This window comes from Oncorhynchus kisutch, linkage group LG13, assembly GCF_002021735.2.
Source record: "Oncorhynchus kisutch isolate 150728-3 linkage group LG13, Okis_V2, whole genome shotgun sequence".
In the NCBI taxonomy this organism is placed as follows: Eukaryota; Metazoa; Chordata; class Actinopteri; order Salmoniformes; family Salmonidae; genus Oncorhynchus; species Oncorhynchus kisutch.
This window is the reverse complement of record NC_034186.2, coordinates 59,672,596-59,693,848: the sequence shown is the minus strand read 5'-3', so window position 1 is coordinate 59,693,848 and position 21,253 is coordinate 59,672,596. Positions and strand designations below refer to the sequence as shown.

The window sequence follows — 21,253 nt, the reverse complement described above, 5'->3', positions numbered from 1 at the left end:
GTCACAATTCCAAGGGAACTGACTTGAACATACACTTTCATGGACCATATTCCTCCACCGCAAACTCATTAAATATTGAGTCTCCAAAAACAAGCAAATAAGTACCCCTTCAGGCTCCTTACTGCACACATTGAATATATATGACTCAATACTAGAGGGGCAAAGTTACAGTGTCATGGAGATACATGACCATGATCTAAGGACACAGGGAAATGGACTTGCAAGAATGTGATACCAGCAGGCATGCACACCTCAGCACATTGCAACACGATGGACTATCCTACCCAGCGTGCACAGGCAAAGTGACATATTGACTGGCACACAGTGATAAAACCAGGTAGGTAGCTACCTCGAAGACACTACCTCTTGCTGTACCTGCCTGTGTTTCCACTACGCCGCGTTAACGCACCCCTTTGCTAAATTCTGTATTGTATGATGGAGAGAGAGAGAGAGAGAGAGAGAGAGAGATGAGGGGGAGGGAGGGAGATGCAATAGTGGAATATTGTTATCTTACCTTGAAAGGGGACATAGGACATGTTCCAACGGCATTGAACGTGGTCTTCGAGTCTTGACAGTCTCTCGGCATGCAACAAAAATACCACACACCAGTCAGAAAATAAGGAATACGCTATTCACAATTGGAGTCGATGTTAGCCAATATTCCACTGCTGTTCAGAAATATAAATTATAATCCACGACCGCCAAAAGACATTGAAAATGTATCCCCGTGAATAAAAAATATATGCACAAATATATCGCACGCACCGTTATTGAGGTGTGGGGGGAAAACACGAGAGAGAGAGAGAGAGAGAAAGGGGGCGGATGAGTGAGTGCGCGCGTGTGTGCGCTTTCCATTATATCTATAGCCTATCTAAGCATTGTATGTTCCATGTTTGCTCCTTGAAGTTCAAGAAGCAATGATGGCTAAAATCGCCTTATTGACTACGGCCCCTTCTACCGCTATCAAACGCGCACGCCACCGCACGCACAGCCACACACAAACGTGCGCACACACAAACACACTACACCGATTGGTGCTGCTGCCAATAACGCGGTATCCTACAATACAGTTCGCTATAATTCTCTCGTTTTGGTGGTAGGCTATAAACTAGACTATTGGGAAGTCTGAAACTTATTTTAGGCTGTAGGCCTACGTCTGGTGACATGGTCACCAACTCATCTCAAATGTCAAAACGAACCACACATTTGGCCGTAGGCACTAAATTCAGAGCAAAATGGTTTCATCTTTATTCCTGAACTTTTTTGTTCCAATACAGAGATTATGGGCAAAATTATTGATAAAGCTATTGATCATTTTTAGCGCCACATTTTAAGTTGCTGGTGTCCTAAAAGGAACAAAGCTAAAATTAGTTATACATGTGCATTGTATTCGTCCAATGTACACATGCACAAATTGATTTGGAGTCTACCTACACATTATCACGCTCAAGAATGGCATCACGTGTGCAGTTGGAAGCTGATGATTTCCTCTTGGATCCAATCGTGGTCCATAGAGCCAACATGGCGTCCTGATCGGCTCAGTTGCTTCACCTGCCTGCACAGTACGGTGTCAAACTTGGATTATGGCTACCACCTGGCGGTAGACTCTTGCAGCTGCAGTTGGAGACCGAATGGTAATGCCCTTTAATCTTTCCTTTACACCTCCTCCTAGTGGGACATGTAAGTAAGTACATGCATTACACATAATTACATCCAAAGCTTTCATGCTGAATATACATTTCGGCCTAACGACCTATGTAAAGGCCAATAGTGATCTGCTAATTAGAATGACACCATCTATACAGGTAACATACAGTTACTGCAGTAGGCATCATCATAGCCCTCTAAGATTCAGTAGGCTATCTGAAATGTCACTGCAATGAATCAACTGCTCTTGACATGCCATGGCAAAGAGATTCTTGGCAACAGAGCCATAAGGACTAGCCAGTTGGTTTGCCTGGCAGAAGGGCTATTGATTCATCACAAAATACCTACATGTGAATGGGGTGTGAAATCTATTGCTATACCAATAGAATAAAATGGAATAGAATAGAAAATAACTATCTGAAGTGCAATTCAACATATATTATTATTGGCTAGCCTACTGTAAATACAAATAGGCCTATACATATTGTAAGTTAAACAAGAAATGGACTGAAAAAACTCAACGCACATTGGTAAGATGTGAAGGGCAACTTTTAATGTTTTTAATTTTACATTGGCTGTGTCAGCCTAGGTTATACATGTAGAAACGTAATTTGACCAAAAGTCCAAAAATACATCAAACCAAACTTGGACTCGACTACAAATAAAAAAGAGAAGACTATAGAGACTCTCTTAGCTTCTTATTCCTCAACTCAAAAATCAGATTTACCCCAGTCCTTTGAAGTCATTTTGTATAGTTCCATCTATAACCTACAGTAACGAACACTTGACGGGTCTATAGACATACTTTACCATAGAAAACATACAGATACATTCATTACCATCGAACTGATGGTTCCACAGACCTCTTCCTATTCAACTACAGCCAAATTCACTGAGAATGATCTAAATCCTAAACTGGGATGGGAAGGACTGAGTTGGGAGGTACATTTGACCTGCACTGCCATTTAGAAACGTGCCAAACACTTAGCAATCCAACCTGGACTCAGGGGTAGACGTAACATAGTAAATGTAAATCTGTGACACTCCAATTAGATATGTATTAATTTGTGGATGTCCATTATCCATTTCGAATTAGATGTTAGGAATTGTAATTTGTACATGTTACGAATTTGCAAAACGTATGATATGTTACGAATTCCAACTTGTTGTGGCTAACGTTATCTAGGTGACTAACGCTAAAGTTAGCTAGGTGGCTAACGTTAACTACACTAGGGGTTAAGGTGAGGAGTTAAGTTAAAGGGTTATGGTTAGGGCTAGGGGATGGGTTAGCTAACATGCTAAGTAGGTGCAAAGTAGCTAAAAAGTAGTAAGTAGTTGCAAAGTTGCTAATAAACTAAAATGGTAAAGTCCGTGATGAGATTCGAACACGCAACCTTTGGGTTGCTAGTCATCTGCGTTATATACCTACCACTCTGACCAACCACATTACTTTCCTTTTTGCCTTAAGTATCCTTCTGTCTTATCTAACCATACCAAATGTAACATATCATCCTAATTTCAGTGTTCTGGATTTACATTTACTATGTTACGTCTAGTCTATGAGACTAGGCTGAGCAATCATCTATTCACTATTAGAAACCGGGTCATTCGAGCACTGAATGCTGATTGGCTGAAAGATGTGGTATATCAGACCGTATACCACAGGTATGACACAAAATTACTTGTTTTCTGTTCTAATTACGTTGTTAACCAATAGCAATAAGGCACCTCTGGGGTTTGTGGTATATGGCCAATATACAATGGCTATGGGCTGTATCCAGGCACTCCGCATTTGGTTGTGCTTAAGAACAGCCCTTAGCCGTGGTATATTTGCCATATACCACACCCGCTCAGGCCTTATTGCTTAAGTAAGAGATGGCATCTTTCAATCTGGGGAATGGGCGACATCTTGTTGTGGTTTTAAAAAAAATGACTGAACATGGTTTCTGTTGACATGATTATAACAGTATAACTGCCTATTGTGTTATTTACTGTAACTACACCTGTAACACAATCTGTCTTCTGGGGGATACAACACATACATTTACTCTTATCTGTGTTTTATCCCACAAAAGGCAGAAATAAAGGATCTGTATAAATATAAACTCTGAACCTTGCACTATGATATTCTAGAGTTCTATACACAACCTCCTGTTCCACTATGATCTCCGGGTGCCCAGTTTCAAATCAAACACAAACCCATAGCCCTTACCCCTTAGACACTTGGGTACATCTGAAAGGATCAGATATATGAGAAATATGATGAAAGCTGCACCTTTCCCTCTGATAGGTCGGATTAAATATAAGCCATATTGCTCATATCTATCCAATCTTGTCAGATCTACAGTGTCCAGACTAGGGTTTAGGTATCAGCATTGAAGTGGGCCAGAGTTAACGCTATCTCTCATCCTCAGTGTAAACCTGGAAGATAGGAGCTGACTCCTCTGTCTATGACCTGAAAATGGAAAACAGTACAAATAGTTTCACCTGCACATAATACCATAATTTGTTGACTTCTCTTCCCTAAAAGAATGTAAAGCACCCCTCAACAAATTGACAGTGAAATCTGGCTCAACGAGCGGCCATTTTCCATGACTATCTGATCAAAGATTTTGATCAGTAATCTTGAGGTGTTTTGATATTTGTTTGGAATGTATTTTACACTAATTCTGTGTGTGAAAGCCTACACAACATTGTCGTGACTCTTCCATTGCAATTGGTGGATGAGGAAGAAAACCTTATAGAATAGTTATCATACATTTCAATCACCTGATCCCTTGATTCAGGTCAACTTCTCAATCTGCAGATGCACAATCCAAATAGGCACTATGCAACCACATCATCAAATCATTCTATAATAATATATTGTGAATATATAAATCTAACTATAAAACAAAAGCCCTGTTGCGGCTCCTAATATATTTCTATTACATAATATAATGTAAATCAAGTATGACAATAGGTAACATAACAAATTGCCTATAATCAAATACTGTATATACAATCTTCAAACGTAAACATGATAAATGCAAAGGCATATTCCAAAGGTATACAGTACAAATATAGGGGAAACACTAGCAAAGAGGGAGATATAGTAACACTTAGTGTGATGATATAGAATGGAGGCGATATTGTTTGAGCAACCTGGATTTGCCTTGTGTGGGGTTTTTGTTTTGCTTGTACTTGAAGTTGCCACACATTTCTGATGTCGCACCTGCACGACAGTCATTCTTTCTCTCTCTCTCCCCAATATCCCCTCTTTGCTGCCAAGCACTCTGGTGTGTTGATCCTCCCTCCACCCCCCCCCCCATCTCTCTCTCATTTTCTCTCAGTACACACTCACGTTCCCCCACTCCACGAGGTACTGGACCTTCCCGTCTGGCGTTACTCGCCTCGCCAAAATCCTTACCCCGTCCCCGCCCCCCCAGCCCCTGGCAACTGACCCATCCCCCCCGCCCCCCACGCCGCCCGGATAGGAAGGGACATCACGCAGCATGAGGGAGGGGCACGGATCCAACTTTTGGCCAGGCTGGTGCTGGTGGTGCTGCTGGTTGTTGTGGTGGTGATGGTGGGAGGATGACAGGGAGAAGGGGAGGCAGGGGGGCGGCACTCGACAAGGGTCTTCCGCACTGAAGAAAGAGAGAGATGAATATTTCACATCATACTTTTTGTTATTGTCATCCAGGCACAGCCATGGTTTCCTCTCTATATGTCTAGATTGAGGGTAGTCCCCAGAGAGCAGGAGGAGCTGTGGTTAATACTGACCTATAGTGATGCAGGGTTCTAGAGATGGCTGGGGCTCCGTTATAGGTGGGGTGATACAGGGCAAACATCCTCTTAGGTGGAGAGCTGTGGAAAGAGCCGGGATATAAACTTTTTTTTTTAAACGGACAAAGAGCAACAATGCATGGATTTCCACTGACACACTGCCTAATACAAGCATTTCGCTAAACATGTGTATGTGACCAATAATTTGATTTGATTTGATAAGGGTATCAGTGAGGATGTAATGTAAAAAAAAAAAAACAGTAACACTCTGTAAATATAGTACAATGCATTATTACTTGTTATACAGTATGTAAAGTGTAACCAATACAATAACAGTACCAACCCCAAATTCAGCTCCTCCTCCTTCCTGGAGTTGTAGAGGTTAGTTCCACCTACGTAGCCATGGCAACATGGCACCAGATCTATTGGGGTGGCTGGGACCGGGGGCGGACAAGGCTGGACACAGGAGAAACACTGATTAGCTAGTGTTCTGACGCCAAATCAGTGGATCCAAACACACATTAGACATGATACTCCAGTTCATGCCCTTTCATGTTATCTTTACAGAAGAATCCATACTGCTTGTGAATACATCTAAATAAAAACCAAAAGGTCTGTTAACATACTGTATCATTTGATACATATCATTTAAAAAATGCAATTGCATTTCACCTTTAAAAAGGCCGGACGCTGGAACTTTGTTAGTACAAAGGGCTAGTCTTTCCAAAAGGAAATATATGTTTTCACGTGACAGCTTTAAACCTGCAATACAATTCCACATCCCACACTTGTATTGTATGCCGCGAACACACTGCTGCAGCAACTTTTACATTATTTACAGTATGATATTGCTATTGTATCACGATTCACTTAATTATCATCACTTACTAGGTCTCATCAAGGCATAGCATGATCCATGTCCTACACGCCAAAAGTATGTGGACACCTGCTCGTCGAACATCTCAGTCCAAAATCATGGGCATTAATATGGAGTTGGTCCTCCCTTTGCTGCTATAACAGCCTCCACTCTTCTGGGAAGGCTTCCCACTAGATGTAGGAACATTGCTACAGGGACTTGCATTAGTGAGGTCGGGCAATGATGTTGGGCGATTAGGCCTGGCTCTGAGCAGGCCAGTCAAGTTCTTCCACACCGATCTCGACAAACCATTTCTGTATGGACCTTGCTTTGTGCATGGGGGCATAGCCCATACTGAAACAGGAAAGGGCCTTGCCCAATCTGTTGCCACAAAGTTGGAAGCACAGAATAGTCGAGAATGTAATCGTGTGCACGTTAAGATTTCTCTTCACTGGATAAAAAGTGGCTGAACCATGAAAACAGTCCCAGTTCATTATTCCTCCTCCACCAAACTTTACAGTTATCATTATGCATTTTGGCAGGTAGCGTTCTCCTGGCATCTGCCAAACCCAGATTCATCCATCAGACAGCCAGATGGTGAAGCGCGATTCATCACTCCAGAGAACGCGTTTCCACTGCTCCAGAGTCAAATGGCGGCAAGCTTTGTGACACTCCATCGGACGCTTGGCATTGCGAATGGTGATCTGCTCGGCCATGGAAACCCATTTCATGAAGCTCCTGACGAACAGTTATTGTGCCAACGCTGCTTCCAGAGGCAGTTTGGAACTCGGTAGTGAGTGTTACAACCGAGTACAGACAATTTTTAGTGCTACAAGCTTCAGCACTCGGAGGTCCCATTCTGTGAGCTTGTGTGGCCTACCACTTTGCGGCTGAGCCGTTGTTGCCCCTAGATGTTTCCACTTCACAGTAACAGTACTTACAGTTGATCAGGGCTGCTTTAGTAGGGCAGAAATTTGACAAACTGACTTTTTGGAAAGGTGGCATCCTGTGACGGTGCCACGTTGAAAGTCATTAAGCTCTTATCCACTGTCAATGTTAGTCTATAGAGATTTCATGGCTGTGTGATGTTCAGCAACAGGTGTGGCTGAAATAGCCGTATCCACATACTTTTGTATATATATAGTGTATATCTGTCACCTCCATTGCCTATGATAAGTAGATTCATATTGTGGAGACTGACACGGAACCCAAACCGGCTGCGCGCGTGCGCCATCGTGCATACATTTATTTTGCCCCCCCCCCCACACCAAACGCGATCACGACACGCAGGTTAAAATATCAAAAAATAACTCTGAACCGATGACATTAATTTGGGGACAGGTCGAAAATCACATGTATGGCAATTTAGCTAGTTAGCTTGCTTTTGCTAGCTAATGTTAATTTGTCCGGCTTAGCTAGCTTGCTGTTGCTAGCTAATTTGTCCTGGGATATAAACATTGAGTTGTTATTTTACCTGAAATGCACAAGGACCTCTACTCCGACAATTAATCCACACATAAAACAGCCAACCAAATCGTTTCTAGTCATCTCTCCTCCTTCCAGGCTTTTTCATCGTTTAACTTATATGGCGTCGCAGATGCTCGTTGGCGCGCGAGAGCAGTGTGGGTGCAATAATTGAATAACAAGGATTTCTAAAATTATTTTTGCGACGCTCGAGCACGCAACGTGTCCGGTCTGGTCAGCATGTCAGGTACCATTTCTTACAGTGTGAGCTTGCTACCATAACAACAAAAGCATCAGTACTCTATCCCATCTATCCTTTGCTTCCTCAGTTCTTAGCACACCCTCAGCTCTGTCAACCTCCAATGCTGGACTGTGACCTACAACATATACAGTAAATACAGCAGTGGTATACTAGCATTATCCCCTCCCCTTACTAGTGCGCTGTCCCTTTAAATCGAGGTGCTCTGTCAATGCTGCATTGTCAAAGCGCCAGAGCCACCTGGCCAAACTGTAATCGACTGCAAAGTGCACTTGGAAGTGCTCCCAGATGCCGCATATCAGCGTACCTTCCCCTCTCACTTTCCCTGGGATAACCAACCTGCCCCAAGATGGCAGATGATTCATGTCCGCTCAGGATACAACAGTCTGCTGGAAGTGCTGCCTGCTGAAATACGACCAGTCTATAACATTTATTGTCTCAGGATAAGGGAGCAGGCCTGAGCAGTAGTATAAAAGGATGTGTATTTTCTATTAATATTAAAATATATATTTCTAAACCCGTGACCATAACATGTTGTCATATTCGATCGAGTCATAAACGATAAAGTAGCTTCAATTCAATAGTGTATGAGGGGTAGGCTGGGCTTTGAAGAACATGTAAACAGACAACACTGGTTATAAGTAGAACCTTTTCTCCACCCACTGACAACTGTGACTGACAAGTCATTCCAATGTCAGGCAGCTCTTTGCTATGCAGTAAGGAGGCGGCTGGTGGCTGATCTCTCCCTTGATGCCTGGTTCGAGACAGAAGCACTGACCTGTGTCTCCATGATGCGCCGCTTTGATTTGCGTGACTCTGGCCCCACCGCTCTCCTCTGGCAGGGCAGTGAAAATGGGCTACTCCACATAACAACACAGAGACACAGTCAATAACTTGAGGAGTGGTGCAATGTTTTTACTTAGAAAACTACAGTACGAGTCAAAAGTTTGGACACACCTACTCATTCCAGGGGTTTTCTTTATTTTGACTATTTTCTACATTGTAGAATAATAGTGAAGACATCAAAACTATGAAATAACAGATATGGAATCATGTAGTAACCAAAAAAGTGTTAAACAAATCCAAATACATTTTATATTTGAGATTCTTCAAATAGCCACCCTTTGCCTTGATGACAGCTTTACATACTCTTGGCATTCTCTCAACCAGCTTCATGAGGTAGTCGCCGGCCTGGAATGTATTTCAATTAACAGGTGTGCCTTGCTAAAAGTACATTTTTGGAATTCCTTTCCTTCTTAATGCGTTTGAGCCAATCAGTTGTGTTGTGACAAGGTAGAGTTGGTAAACAGAAGATAGAAGATGCCCTATCTGGTAAAAGACCAAGTACATATTATGGGAAGAACAGCTCAATTAAGCAAAGAAAAACGACATGAAGGTCAGTCAATACGGAAACATTTAAAAAAACTTTAAAAGTTTCTTCAAGTGCAGTCGCAAAAACCATCAAGCGCTATGATGAAACTGGCTCTCATGAGGACCGCCACAGGAAAGGAAGACTCAGAGTTAACTCTGCTGCAGAGGATAAGTTCATGAGAGTTAACTGCAGACATGAGACATCTCAACATCAACTGTTCAGAGGAGACTGTGTGAACCTGGCCTTCATGGTCGATTGCTGCAAATAAATCACTACTAAAGGACACCAATAAGAAGATGAGAATTGCTTGGGCCAAGAAACACAAGCAATGGACATTAGACCGGTGGAAATCTGTCCTTTCGTCTGATGAGTCCAAATTTGAGATTTTTGGTTCCAACCGCCTTGTCTTTGAGACGCAGAGTAGGTAAATGGATGATCCTTGCATGTGCGGTTCCCACCGTGAAGCATGGAGGAGGTGTGATGGTGTGAGGGTGCTTTTCTGGTGACACTGTCAGTGATTTATTTAGAATTCAAGGCACACTTAACCAGCATGGCCACCACAGCATTCTGCAGCGATATGCCATCCCATCTGGTTTGCGCTTTGTGGGACTATCATTTGTTTTTCAACAGAACTATGACCCAACACACCTCCAGGCTGTGTAAAGGCTATTTGACCAAGAAGGAGAGTGATGGAGTACTGCATCAAATGACCTGGCCTCCACAATCACCCGACCTCAACCCAATTGAGATGGTTTTGGATGAGTTGGACCGCAGAGTGAAGGAAAAGCAGCCAACAAGTGCTCAGCATATGTGGGAACACCTTCAAGGCTGTTGGAAAAGCATTTCAGGTGAAGCTGGTTGAGAGAATGCCAAGAGTGTGCAAAGCTGTCATCAAGGCAAAGGATGGCTACTTTGAAGAATCTCAAATATAAATATATTTTGATTTGTTTAACACTTTTTTGGTTACTACGTGATTCCATATGTGTTATTTCATAGTTTGATGTCCTCCATATTATTTCACAATGTAGAAAATAGTAAAAATAAAGGAAAACACTGGAATGAGTAAGTGTGTCCGAACTTTTGACTGGTACTATATGTCAGGGTATAAATGTGGTGTTTTTTATTTTAAGCCCATAGAGAATAAAAGAGAAGATGGTGTTGAGAATGTTTAGCAAGAGAATCAATGTCCACATGCGAATGTGCACACGCACATATGCACACACACTATAGATGATGTATTTATTGATGAAAATATTAGTTATAAACATATTCACCAGTGTGAAATAAGTGAGTCCTTCCCTTAAATTACTTAATGAGGCACACAGGTGCCTGTTTAGTTAGGAACAGTTGTTCCTATCCAGCTTGAAGGACCACCGTCTACAAGGTGCCGCTCTTTTTCACTATTGTAAATGTGTAATTCATTACTAGAATGAATGTATCCATATAAAGGGTTGGGTCCTGAGGCTTGTGTTTGTGATGATGAGAGAATAATAATCACAGAAGTTGTCCTTACTCTGACCTTCTCCTTTGGGTGATGTTGATGGGCGGGTCAGTGATGAGAGGTGACGAATCAGAGGTCAGGGGAGGCGGAGCTCGGACCTGGAGCCCAAAAAGACACTTCTTCTTCTTGATCTCTTTACCAGAGACAAACCTGGATGACGTCACAGAGAAAAAGACAACTTTCAAAAGACAACAACTTTGTAAAGTCAGGTCATCGTTCTTTTTAAAACAAGTTATCATTATTGTCTATGTTTTCTTATCGTTCTATTGACAATATCAAAGAGTTAAGAAACAATTAACTAACTGTATTTTCTTTACCCTTATGTACAATTCCAGAAGCAATGCTATCATAAATCTGGTCAAGCATAGCTGTGGCTTCTGTTTATTCTTCGCATCATATGCAGGCTCTCACCTGTCTTTGTTGGAGTTCAAAGCGTTGAGCAGATTGTGACAGCGATCTTGCCTTGGTGTGTCAGAGAGCTGGGGGACAGGGAGGAATGAAAATCAAGGGCTTGATTAACACTGTGGATGGTAGCCTGAAACAAATGTTAATACATTTGGAGACACATTGACATTCATTGGTGAAAGGTAAACATTTCCATGGATAACGTAGTTAGTTATTAATGTGATTTGTGAACAGTTCATTAAAAAAGTGTATAACTGATTTAAATGCAACTGTAGTACCTGAGAGCCACATAAAATACAAGTGATGTTTACCATTTAAAATGTGCTAAATAACAATGACAAGTAGCTAATGAAATCAAAGCACATAATTACCACGACTGTTAAAAATTACGCTAGCTAACACTTTCACATCGTTTCATCATAGCACGTAAGTGAGGAAATGTTTATACCGAGCCTAGAAGCAAAGAGTCCCAATTCTCATTGGCAAACGACATGATTTCATGGTCGAAATCAAAGTATTTTCTCTTGCAGCACAAGGAGAGGTGGTAGAGCACCAAATGGGCCAAATCTACCCTGTATTTACAACAAACACACCAGGAAAAGACACAGTTAGTTCATCATTTTTCACACCACAAAGCTTTTCCTTACATCATTGAGCAAGAGGAATTAACATACTGTAACCCACATGACTCAATAAACCTGTCACAAGAAAATGGTTTTCAAGAGTGTTTCAGTGTGATAATCCCTGCAGTTTAAATTATGTAATCGTCTTTTAGCAGATACTGTATAGCTTTACCAGCTCATGGGTAGCCGTTGAATTGTCTCTGGTCCGTTTGCACAGACTGAGCACTGGAACTCATAAAACCTTTCAGAAAAAAAAAGGAAACACAGATGATTCTATTTTTGTCTGTGATTGACCAGATATAAAAGCCAATGGAAACATAACAAGGCATGTGGTTGCTGCTGTCAGCAAATTCTTCCCAGTTTCCATCACTTGTTTAGCAGATATAACAACCCACCACATTCTACCTCACCATCAATCTCAAAAAGTATTTTTCTATGCAGAAACAAAGAGTAATATAATATATCATGGGCATTAAACCAGTAGGATAATACAGATGGTTAATGTGACAATAATGGTGTAGCGGACTGGACTAATTTGAATTCATTTTTACATCTACCACATTACATTGGACACCAGAGAGGCAGAATAACAACTGCACTGCTATTAGCAATAAACACTAACAGCATTAGCCCTACCACTGCCAGTTTTATAACCTCTCTGTTATGGTTTGACAATGGTAATGCAAAGGAGCAGTACAAGGTTATAGATAACAATATTCTGACTCACCTGTCTCCGTATAACAACGGCTTGGTCAGACACTGTGTGCAAGCTTCATGAAACCACTGACCACAACTTCCACACTGCAACATTTTCAGGTTCCACCTGCAGTTGATAAATATAAACATTAACCACACTCCCCAATGGCCTAAAACATAGCTAACATCTGGTGGCCACCTGACAAGAGTACAGTATATTATGTATTTTTCAAGAGGCTGCAATACTCAACTGAAAAACACATTATGTCTTGACAGGAGAGCTGTATAATGGTGAAAAGGACATACAGGGTTCCGACATGAATATTCTATTTGTTTTTGTCGGTAAGGAAAATGAATAGTAAATCTTATTGACCAATACATGTGGTAAACACTAGTTATAAAATGTTATTATTAAGTGATAATGCCCGAGGAACAGTGTTTGGAGGATATATTAGTATGGGTATTGTTAAAACCGAGACGAAGTCGAAGGCCGGCAAACCATGCGAATATATCCTCCAAACACGGGCTTTGAGAGCATTATCACTTTTATACAACGGGTTAACAACATATTCAAATAATGATTGACATATTTTCCTTATAAACGTTATTTTGATTAATTTATTCATACTATTTCATCCTTCCACAAGATATAGTCCCGACACAAATCTAGGGTTGATACCCAAGCAGGCTGGTCGTTCGTTCTATCGGTTTGGTTGCCAGAGAAGCGACCCAGTCGTTCAGTCTTTTTGTTCTGTATCTATGGATGCGACCCAGTCGTTTGTTCTGAATGTTCCATTGAAATACTGACTTGCAAAATTGTTATTCTTGCTTGCTAGCTAGCCAACTACGGCTAACTTACAGTCACGTTAAACAGTGCAGCCAGAATAACAGTAGCTGCGTTTGTTTAAGCTGTTTTCTAGTGTCATTTATTTGGATACATCCGTAACAATGAGCTAATGATGCACGATTTCGCCTGGCATAGAAAATGTGCTCTCTCTTTAGGACACTGCTGTTCAGAGGAGCTGGCCAACGCCACAGCTAACACAATCACTTCAAACTGAAGATGGAAAAGCAACAAACTAGCTGCACTTTGTTTCGTTTTATATATATAAAAATGCTGATTCATAATTTCAACTGGCTGAGAAAAGCTGCCTACATGTCTGTCTCATCCCGACTCCCAACACGTTTGTTACTATGGGACAGCTGGAGATAGAATTTGAATGTTGAAACAATGTTGCAAATGTCAGAGAGACAGACACCAAGGTTCATACAAATCTCTGATGTTAAAAACTAAATGTTGGTCTCAAAGAAATGTGAGATAATGTCGTGATGCTTTTTATAGTGGAGATCAGTGGATTGCGCAGTCAGATGGAACAGAGTAAATAAGCATTTTAACATCATAGACGTAGCCAGTGGTAACTTGTAGAATAGACACCATCTGGAATGCGGTTTTAACCAATCAGCATTCATGATTAGACCCACCCGTTGTATAACATAATTTATCTATTGAGGGCATCTGTTAGAAGCTATAAATTGTCACTCACTCTCCAGGTCCGGCACAGTAGCAGTAACACTGCTGCTGGTTGGTCAGATGCTGTGGGTCCCAGTCTAAAGATGACAGCTGATAGGGCAGCCGAAGTTTCATGATTTGCATGAGCCGGGCAAACCGTCCTCGTTTGATGGCTCCCCCTCTCTGAAAGACAATTTTGATTCAATCGATTCACTACAGCGACCTCTCCACTCACGGTCATGTCAGTACATTCAAGATAGATGACATTGTGGATGGGAACTATCCAGAAAAAGCCATTCATCTCATTTTATTGTAGGTCAGCTGAGTGAGATAATATCTTGAGAAAAGTCAGGTCAATGAGATGGACATTGACCGATGAGCAATTAGCCCTTAACCACAATGCTCCCTCATCTAACACCTACAGTACAGAATTGGAGCATTCATGAATTACTGACCATAATAACTATAATACAGTATAATCTTGAAACAATCTGCATGGACGAACTGGTCAGATGTCCAGGCACAACGTAGAGGAGTATCTAATCCCTATGGTGAATAATACAGAGTTGTAAACATTTCTGTGGTTTCCTTCAGATATATCCATTGACAACATTGTTTAACACAACACTGGTATTGAAATCCTCTGGATAGATTTTTTTTTAAATGTTACAAGTCTGAATTGGATATTTTCCCTGAGCCAAGAGGCAGAGTGTGAAACAAAGATTAGCAGTCTAACCTTGGTTGCCACTGCAAAGACACATTGCCGACATATCCAAGAATTGCTGTCAGCTTCCGGCTCAATGGACGGAGTGTGGCACTCCGGATGATAACCTTTTATGGAATGGAGAGAGTGTTTACTGTAATTCACATACTGAGGATATGTTACTGATGGAGGCCTTTTCCTTGTCTCTTTTCATGAGATATTATACACTGAGTGTACAAAACATTAGAAACTGCAACGCTGCTGGGTTTTTCACACTCAACAGTTTCCTGTGTGTATCAAGAATGGTCCACCACCCAAAGGACATCCAGCCAACTTGACACAACTCTGGGAAGTATTGAGATCAACATAGGGACGGCATCTATGTGGGACGCTTTCGACACCTTGTAGAGTCCATTTCCCCCAACAACTGAGGCTATTGTGAGGGCAAAAGGGTTGCAACTCAATATTAGGAAGGTGTTCCTAATGTTTTGTACACTCAGTGTATATTATCTGGTAGAAAACCTGAAGACAAAAAATAGATGCCATTGTTTTTTAAAACGTTATTTAAAATAGTTGTGCCTATCCGTCATTATTCTTTGAAAATACCTGTATGAAGAGTACATAACATGCTGTGTTATCTTACCGTGACGACATTTAAGACAATTGATGAGAGGTTCTTTAAGAGGCGGGGCATCACAGACACAGCAAACTTCTTCCACTCCAACTGAGACTTAAGCAAGAGAGAAAATGAGTGAGTATCAGAGAGAGGGGGAGAAAGAGAGAGAGATCACTCAACAGTGTTAATTTATGTATATTGATTCATTTCGTTGCCACTTCATTGATTTCAAGGTCTCCTGCACCCTTTCAGATTTCACTCCTTTTGACATGTGGATATTTGGCTGTGCTTCCCTCCACTTTACACTACCTACGTGGGGGCGCCATTTCCCTATGGAGTCATTACACTAATAAATTCATAAATACACCAATTACACCTAAAAGTACCCCATCAGAATTGCCAATATTTCCAGGGAATGTTGTATTTCAACCTTGACTAGAGACATTAATTGCGCAACATTCTTTTGAACTACAATGGATCGGAATGGAGAGAGAGCATCAAATTAAGAACAAACTTTTCAAAGCTGAGAGAAAAATCTAAAAACATTTTATGAATTTCTTTAATCTCCCTGAAGTGAATCAAGGTAGGGTAAAAGTAAAGATTATTCAAATATGATAATAGTTGGAGCATCCTCAATTAGCCCCCTTTCTATAGAAAGAGCAGATATGTATGAAATATTTGTATCAACATTTTAGGGGATATTTCCTTTTTTCAAAAGTAATTCCACAGTGCCCAAAACCCCTCTATTAAAATGTTTTGTGTTAACTGAGGAAAACAAGAGTAAGTTGTAAGTCTTACAAGAGTGAATGTCTTTTCTTAGGACCCAGAATTCCGAGTTGTCCTCAAACCTCACCAGACAACATTGCTTGACTCCATCTACCTGAGGAGAGGGATGGAAACAGAGTGGAATTGTTCACTCAAACCTAAATGTAATACTTTCCAAATGCGCACATGCATGCACGTACGCACACACACACACACTTACTCTTTTCACATTGCCGAGGTACAGTAGTCCATCACTCCATCGAGCTAACACATCATCCCCTTCACTTACTCCCCCCATCCTGAAGAGAAGTGAGAGAGATAGAGAGAGAAGGGGTGAGGAAGACGAGGGGGCTCATGTGAAATGGAAATCCAATTTATTTACTGGATACTTTGCTGCCATTGCCGACAGAGGTTTATGGCCTTATCGTTCCATGGGCACTGGGCTGGAGTGGATAAGGGGTTGCATTCTCACAAACCCAGCATAGCCACAGTCAGAATCCAGCAGATTTAATGATGAGTGTAAATGCCCATGCATGGAGCAGGACAAACCATTATGACAACACATGTGAGAAAATGCATTCACCACTGCATGATGACTGCACTGTAGTTTGATTGTAACACCACTGTACGCCTCTATACTTTGCTTTCTCATGCACTTCTGTGTTGTATCCTCTTTGAAAATCGAAAACGACAAACTTGAATAGAAAGGAATCGCTGTAGCCTATGGACATAATCTCTGCACATCCAGCGGTTGTTCCAGTGCAGGCACTCAAGTCAAAGAGACACATGATACATAATAGCGTTTTCAGATCAATAAAAATTAACATAGACAGTGTTGCTGGATGAACAGAGAGCCATTGCTACCTGTCAAGTCGAACTCCTCTCCGTTGGGGTCACAGCGATTCCTGTGCCGGCTTGACATGAAATATTTTCTCCCTTCTGTTTTCCTCTCGTCTCAATTACTGCCCGGTTGGATGTGAAGCCTACGTGTGTGCCAAAGTGGATGTGCATGTATGTGTCTGTGCCAAGCGCGTATGTCTGTCAAGTCGTCAGTGAGACACCGTCGGTACGTCGGTCTTTCTCTCGGTCTGTATGGTCTATCTGTCCTCCGCGACGTAGTTTCGTCATGTTCCGGTGCATTTGCTCTCTTTTCTCCACCTACTGATGCTATTAAGCGTGTTTGTCAGAGCAGCACGCGAATCAACCCGCGAGAGACGCCATCATCCCTGCCTCTTTCTCGACCGACTTGTTGTGACGCAGACATAAAACACCGAGAGATAGAGTGGGAGGGAGATAGTGGGGACCGGGTCAACGGCGGCGGGAACACCTTAACATCCGAAGAAATTACCTCTAAACCGTTATGACAAGGCAAACTGTGTTTTCTGAAGAATTAACCAAATTGTGATAAAAGCCCGCTAAAAATCAGCCGACGACGATAGTCGCTGGAGTTTAAGTGGGCAATTAGTGGAAGTTAATTGGTACCTCCCGAAGAAGTGTGCTGCAAGTTTGGAGTCCTGGAGAAAGTTTTAGAAGGGCTAGTGGGAGCTGCGCTCACACGTGTTATTCACTTTTTTTCCCTTTTTTTCCCCATTCAGTAAATTGCACAATAAATAGTTTTCTTGCTATAGTAAGCATTTTTATTTCCTTCCAGCTAAAATAAAACTATAATCATAATGTAATCATAAATGATCAAATTTCTTAAAATTACTACACATTTTGATTATATAGCCTAGGCTGCAATATACAATATGTATATTAAACATTGTGATTGTTTATATAGAGTTACTTTGTGCAGTCTTTGTGGTCCCCTTGCCAGATAAGCCTATTTTCAGGTTTTGGACTATACAAAGCTAGCCTACTATGCCTAAGTAATTAAGGATCATTTAAGGATTGGATTACTTTGAGCACTTGTCACTGTAGTCATCAAAGGGAATTGATGAATGTGATTTACAATAGTCTATAATTGTCCTATACATTTCCTCTTAATATACATACTGTGTGTGAAATATTGGTTATCTATGATCAATCATCTATTCTTTACTGCTCGGGTAATATATACCTACGCTCAGTAATGTCATCACCACTTGTCTCTGCTCACTATCACCATGAATATCACTGGTCACACAAGCTTTCAATTCTCACAACAACTGGGTGATAACATAACATGGTAATAACCAATGTCAGAATGAGTAACAATTTTACTCATTTACCATTGGTTAATTTAGGAGCCCTGGAAATGTCACACATGTTCATGTGTATCATTTATGAACGGAAGATTAAAGGGCATTTAAGTGTCATACCTTAACTTAGCACTGACAATTCTACGAGTAGGCAACATGACCTATAGTTTAATAGTCAAAGCAACAAGTGATGAGGTGTTTCATATGTTATTTTTATCGTTAGATGATATGTATTTTGTTCATTTGCTTGTTGTTGTCATTTTAATTTATCAAGCATATGGTAATTTTGTGCTCAAAATGGCCACTGGCATTTCTAAAGGATGAGTTTCCATTGGCAACACTAGATGGCGAGCACACTACACCTTCTAATGCACTGCTTTGTCAGTACTGTAGTGTAATGGTAGGCTAATAAAAATGCAGTGGTGGCATTTAGCTGAACTACAGTTCAATTCACATAACTGTGTGATGACAGAGATATTTCGAAATGTATCATTAGCATTTGGATGAGGATCACTTTGAATAATGGCAAAGCGGAATTATGCTTCTAGCAGTCTCACAGCAAGATTCACTATTTACCAAAAAAAGGATAGTGAGCCCGTTAGCCCAACTTAAGTATCATCACAGAAGGAAAAAATGACCCCTATTCATGTTAATACGGGGCTTGTGCAGAGGTCATAAGGGTGACAACTTGATGCCTTTCATGTGCTCTCCCTTTTGGAATAAAGATGCCTCTCACACACACAGCCGGGGCTTTGTGAGCAGTTCTGTCATGAGACAGAGAGGAGGGGAAGGAGACAGTCATGAGCTTCTGATAAAAACTCAGTGAGCTTCTGATAAAAGCTCAGTGTGGCTAGTGTCAATAGTAGAATATTAGAGTAAGCTTACAGAGAAAGAAGGAAACAAGCACCATTATTAGGATAATGTGATACTACATCCAGGGGTGTCATGGACAATGTTCCCTCTAATTGAGCACTGAGCAAATTTCAGGTCTGATGAGCGCAAACATGAACATTGTGAACATTTACTATGAGCACTGAGGCTGTACCCACTTTAAGTTACAGTTTTAACAGTGTCCAAGTAGACTACTGTGGCTATTTGATTATAATGTAGGCCTACCAGAGTGGCCTACCATCAAAAACAATGAAGAAAAAGCATCCCATAGCATATTAACATGGAAATAGCTGTTTAATCATTCTGCCTATAGTAGCAGCCATTGTGTGCTGTTCAATGTAGGTCTACATTCCATGAGACTTTTGGGGAAAAAACATACAGGGCTTGACAAGAACCTGTTAATCCACTTGTCCTTCAGACAAGGAGGTGACTGAAAATGTTGTTGTATTGTTTGATGCAAGAAACCACTTTACAAAATAAAATGCATTATTATTCCCATACCATTACATTACAGAGAAACAGACATTATGCTACCCCCTGCCTATTGGCAACAAGAGTTTATTCAAGCATGCCTCAAAATACAACACTGCCCCTTTAAGACAAAATAATTGCTGTTTGCCTGGCTAGTTTTTCAAAGAAGTCTAGAATTGTACACGTTTTGTGCTCTTGTAGGAAGCAATCACTCCCCTATTGCTGACTACAAATGATCTAGAACTGTGCTAACTCACTAACTAGCAAAGGATATTAACAAAATGTGCTCACATGGCTACATGTAACTCTCACCTTGATCTCAAAACAAGCACATCTACTCACGATAGCTCATGCTGTAAACACAGTTCAGTTCAAATTAAATGGCACAGATCCATATATGGAATTGTCTATTTGCATATAGGCCTACTGCAGCTCTGATTGGTTATGCCGCACAGGTCTGTTTAGAGTACGGGCTGAGTCATGCGTGTCAATGTAATAGAATCCTACTCTGATGTGTTTTGCCTACAGCAAAATCTCTTGCAAAGTTAGTTTTACTATGGTTTGTTTTGTTTTGGTATGTTGCATTGAAAGTGGCTAATATTGCATTGATTCAATCACCATTGCCACAGTAAAGGGAAATATTAATAGTGTTAACTAACAGGGAAAACTCTAGAAAGTTGAATGAAGTTCAATCTTTTGCTTCTCTCCATGGGCTCATATTTCTTCTTTCTGTGTGGCAGTCTCAGGGATACTGCAAGCCTGCAAACACACAGCTTAGAGGGAACTTTGGTCATGAGGGAACTTTGGTCATGAGGGAACTTTGGTTATGCACCCATTATTATAGAAGGGGGTTGTCGTCGTCCCCCTGAGTTGGAGCATTTTGCATTTTTCAAACACCTGAAAATGTTTTTCCTTCAATCTAGAGCCATAATAATTATGACTATGTTAAAAATATATTTATCTGAATAGGTTATCTAAGCATACATCTTTAACTATTCAATTGTTATTTTAATGAACGATGCACATTGATTCTTCAAGACCTTTTATACCTTAGGAGTTTAGTACAACTACCACACGGGTATAGAGTATCATAGCCATAAATATGCTTCTCTGCATCTCCACTAAAATCTGGGTAAAAGATTGAAAGGAATTTGAGTCATTAGTAATTGCTTGCTTTTCTAAAGTCTAGCAACCTTGCCAGCAGGCATGCTAGCTAAGATAGTTAGACAAGCTTCTCTGACTTGATTAATAGCCTGAAATGGCTTGGTAGCTACCCATGCATACCCCACAAGACATGCCACCAGAGATCTCTTCACAGTCCCCAAATCAAGAACAGATTATGAGAGGTGAACAGTACTACAGAGAGCCATGACTACATGGAACTCTATTCCACATCAAGTAACTCATGTAAGCAGTAAAATGTAATTACAAAAACAGATAAAAATACACCTTATGGAACAGCGGGGACTGTGAAGAAACACAAACACTGGCACAGGCACAGGCACACATACACATGATAAGATACG

The 21,253-nt window shown here is 41.0% G+C and overlaps 2 protein-coding genes across 12 annotated transcripts in view; both read right to left on the bottom strand.

The window, feature by feature from the left end:
- LOC109901733 (ras/Rap GTPase-activating protein SynGAP) overlaps window positions 1-890 on the bottom strand; it is a 110,058-nt gene extending 109,168 nt beyond the window's left edge. For 3 of the 10 annotated variants that reach the window (XM_031786735.1, XM_031786737.1, XM_031786738.1), the window contains exon 1: window positions 515-890. In XM_031786735.1, coding sequence (XP_031642595.1) covers window positions 515-536 — 22 coding nt within the window. In that variant the 5' untranslated portion in view covers window positions 537-890. The remainder of the gene's footprint in view (window positions 1-514) is intronic. The other 7 variants (XM_031786740.1, XM_031786736.1, XM_031786742.1 and 4 more) reach the window with 4 other exon arrangements.
- A 1,288-nt stretch (window positions 891-2,178) lies between these two features.
- Window positions 2,179-17,687, bottom strand: LOC109901735 (PHD finger protein 1-like). 2 transcript variants are annotated; one of them, XM_031786733.1, is made up of 15 exons: window positions 17,050-17,687; window positions 16,406-16,484; window positions 16,219-16,300; window positions 15,448-15,534; window positions 14,838-14,932; window positions 14,136-14,284; window positions 12,623-12,718; window positions 12,068-12,136; window positions 11,721-11,844; window positions 11,279-11,346; window positions 10,880-11,017; window positions 8,773-8,851; window positions 5,759-5,871; window positions 5,413-5,496; window positions 2,179-5,276 (listed from the first exon to the last, which is right to left on the bottom strand). In XM_031786733.1, the coding sequence occupies exons 2-15, from the start codon at window positions 16,481-16,483 to the stop codon at window positions 4,976-4,978; spliced, it is 1,563 nt and encodes a 520-aa protein (XP_031642593.1). In that variant the 5' UTR covers window position 16,484; window positions 17,050-17,687; the 3' UTR covers window positions 2,179-4,975. The 2 variants fall into 2 exon arrangements, with proteins under 2 accessions (XP_031642593.1, XP_020353295.2); XM_020497706.2 differs by having other exon boundaries at window positions 10,886-11,017.
- Window positions 17,688-21,253: the final 3,566 nt, after the last annotated feature.

Bases quoted from the DNA above. Each gene is read 5' to 3' on its own strand.
- LOC109901735 (XM_031786733.1), bottom strand. From the start codon at position 16,483: ATGGGGGGAGTAAGTGAAGGGGATGATGTGTTAGCTCGATGGAGTGAT. The intron at 11,845-12,067 runs GTAAAGCTATAC...TTGTAAATACAG, and splicing joins CAACGGCTACCCATGAGCTG to GGTAGATTTGGCCCATTTGG. The intron at 5,872-8,772 runs GTCAGTGCTTCT...TCCTGTGTCCAG, and splicing joins GGCGCATCATGGAGACACAG to CCTTGTCCGCCCCCGGTCCC.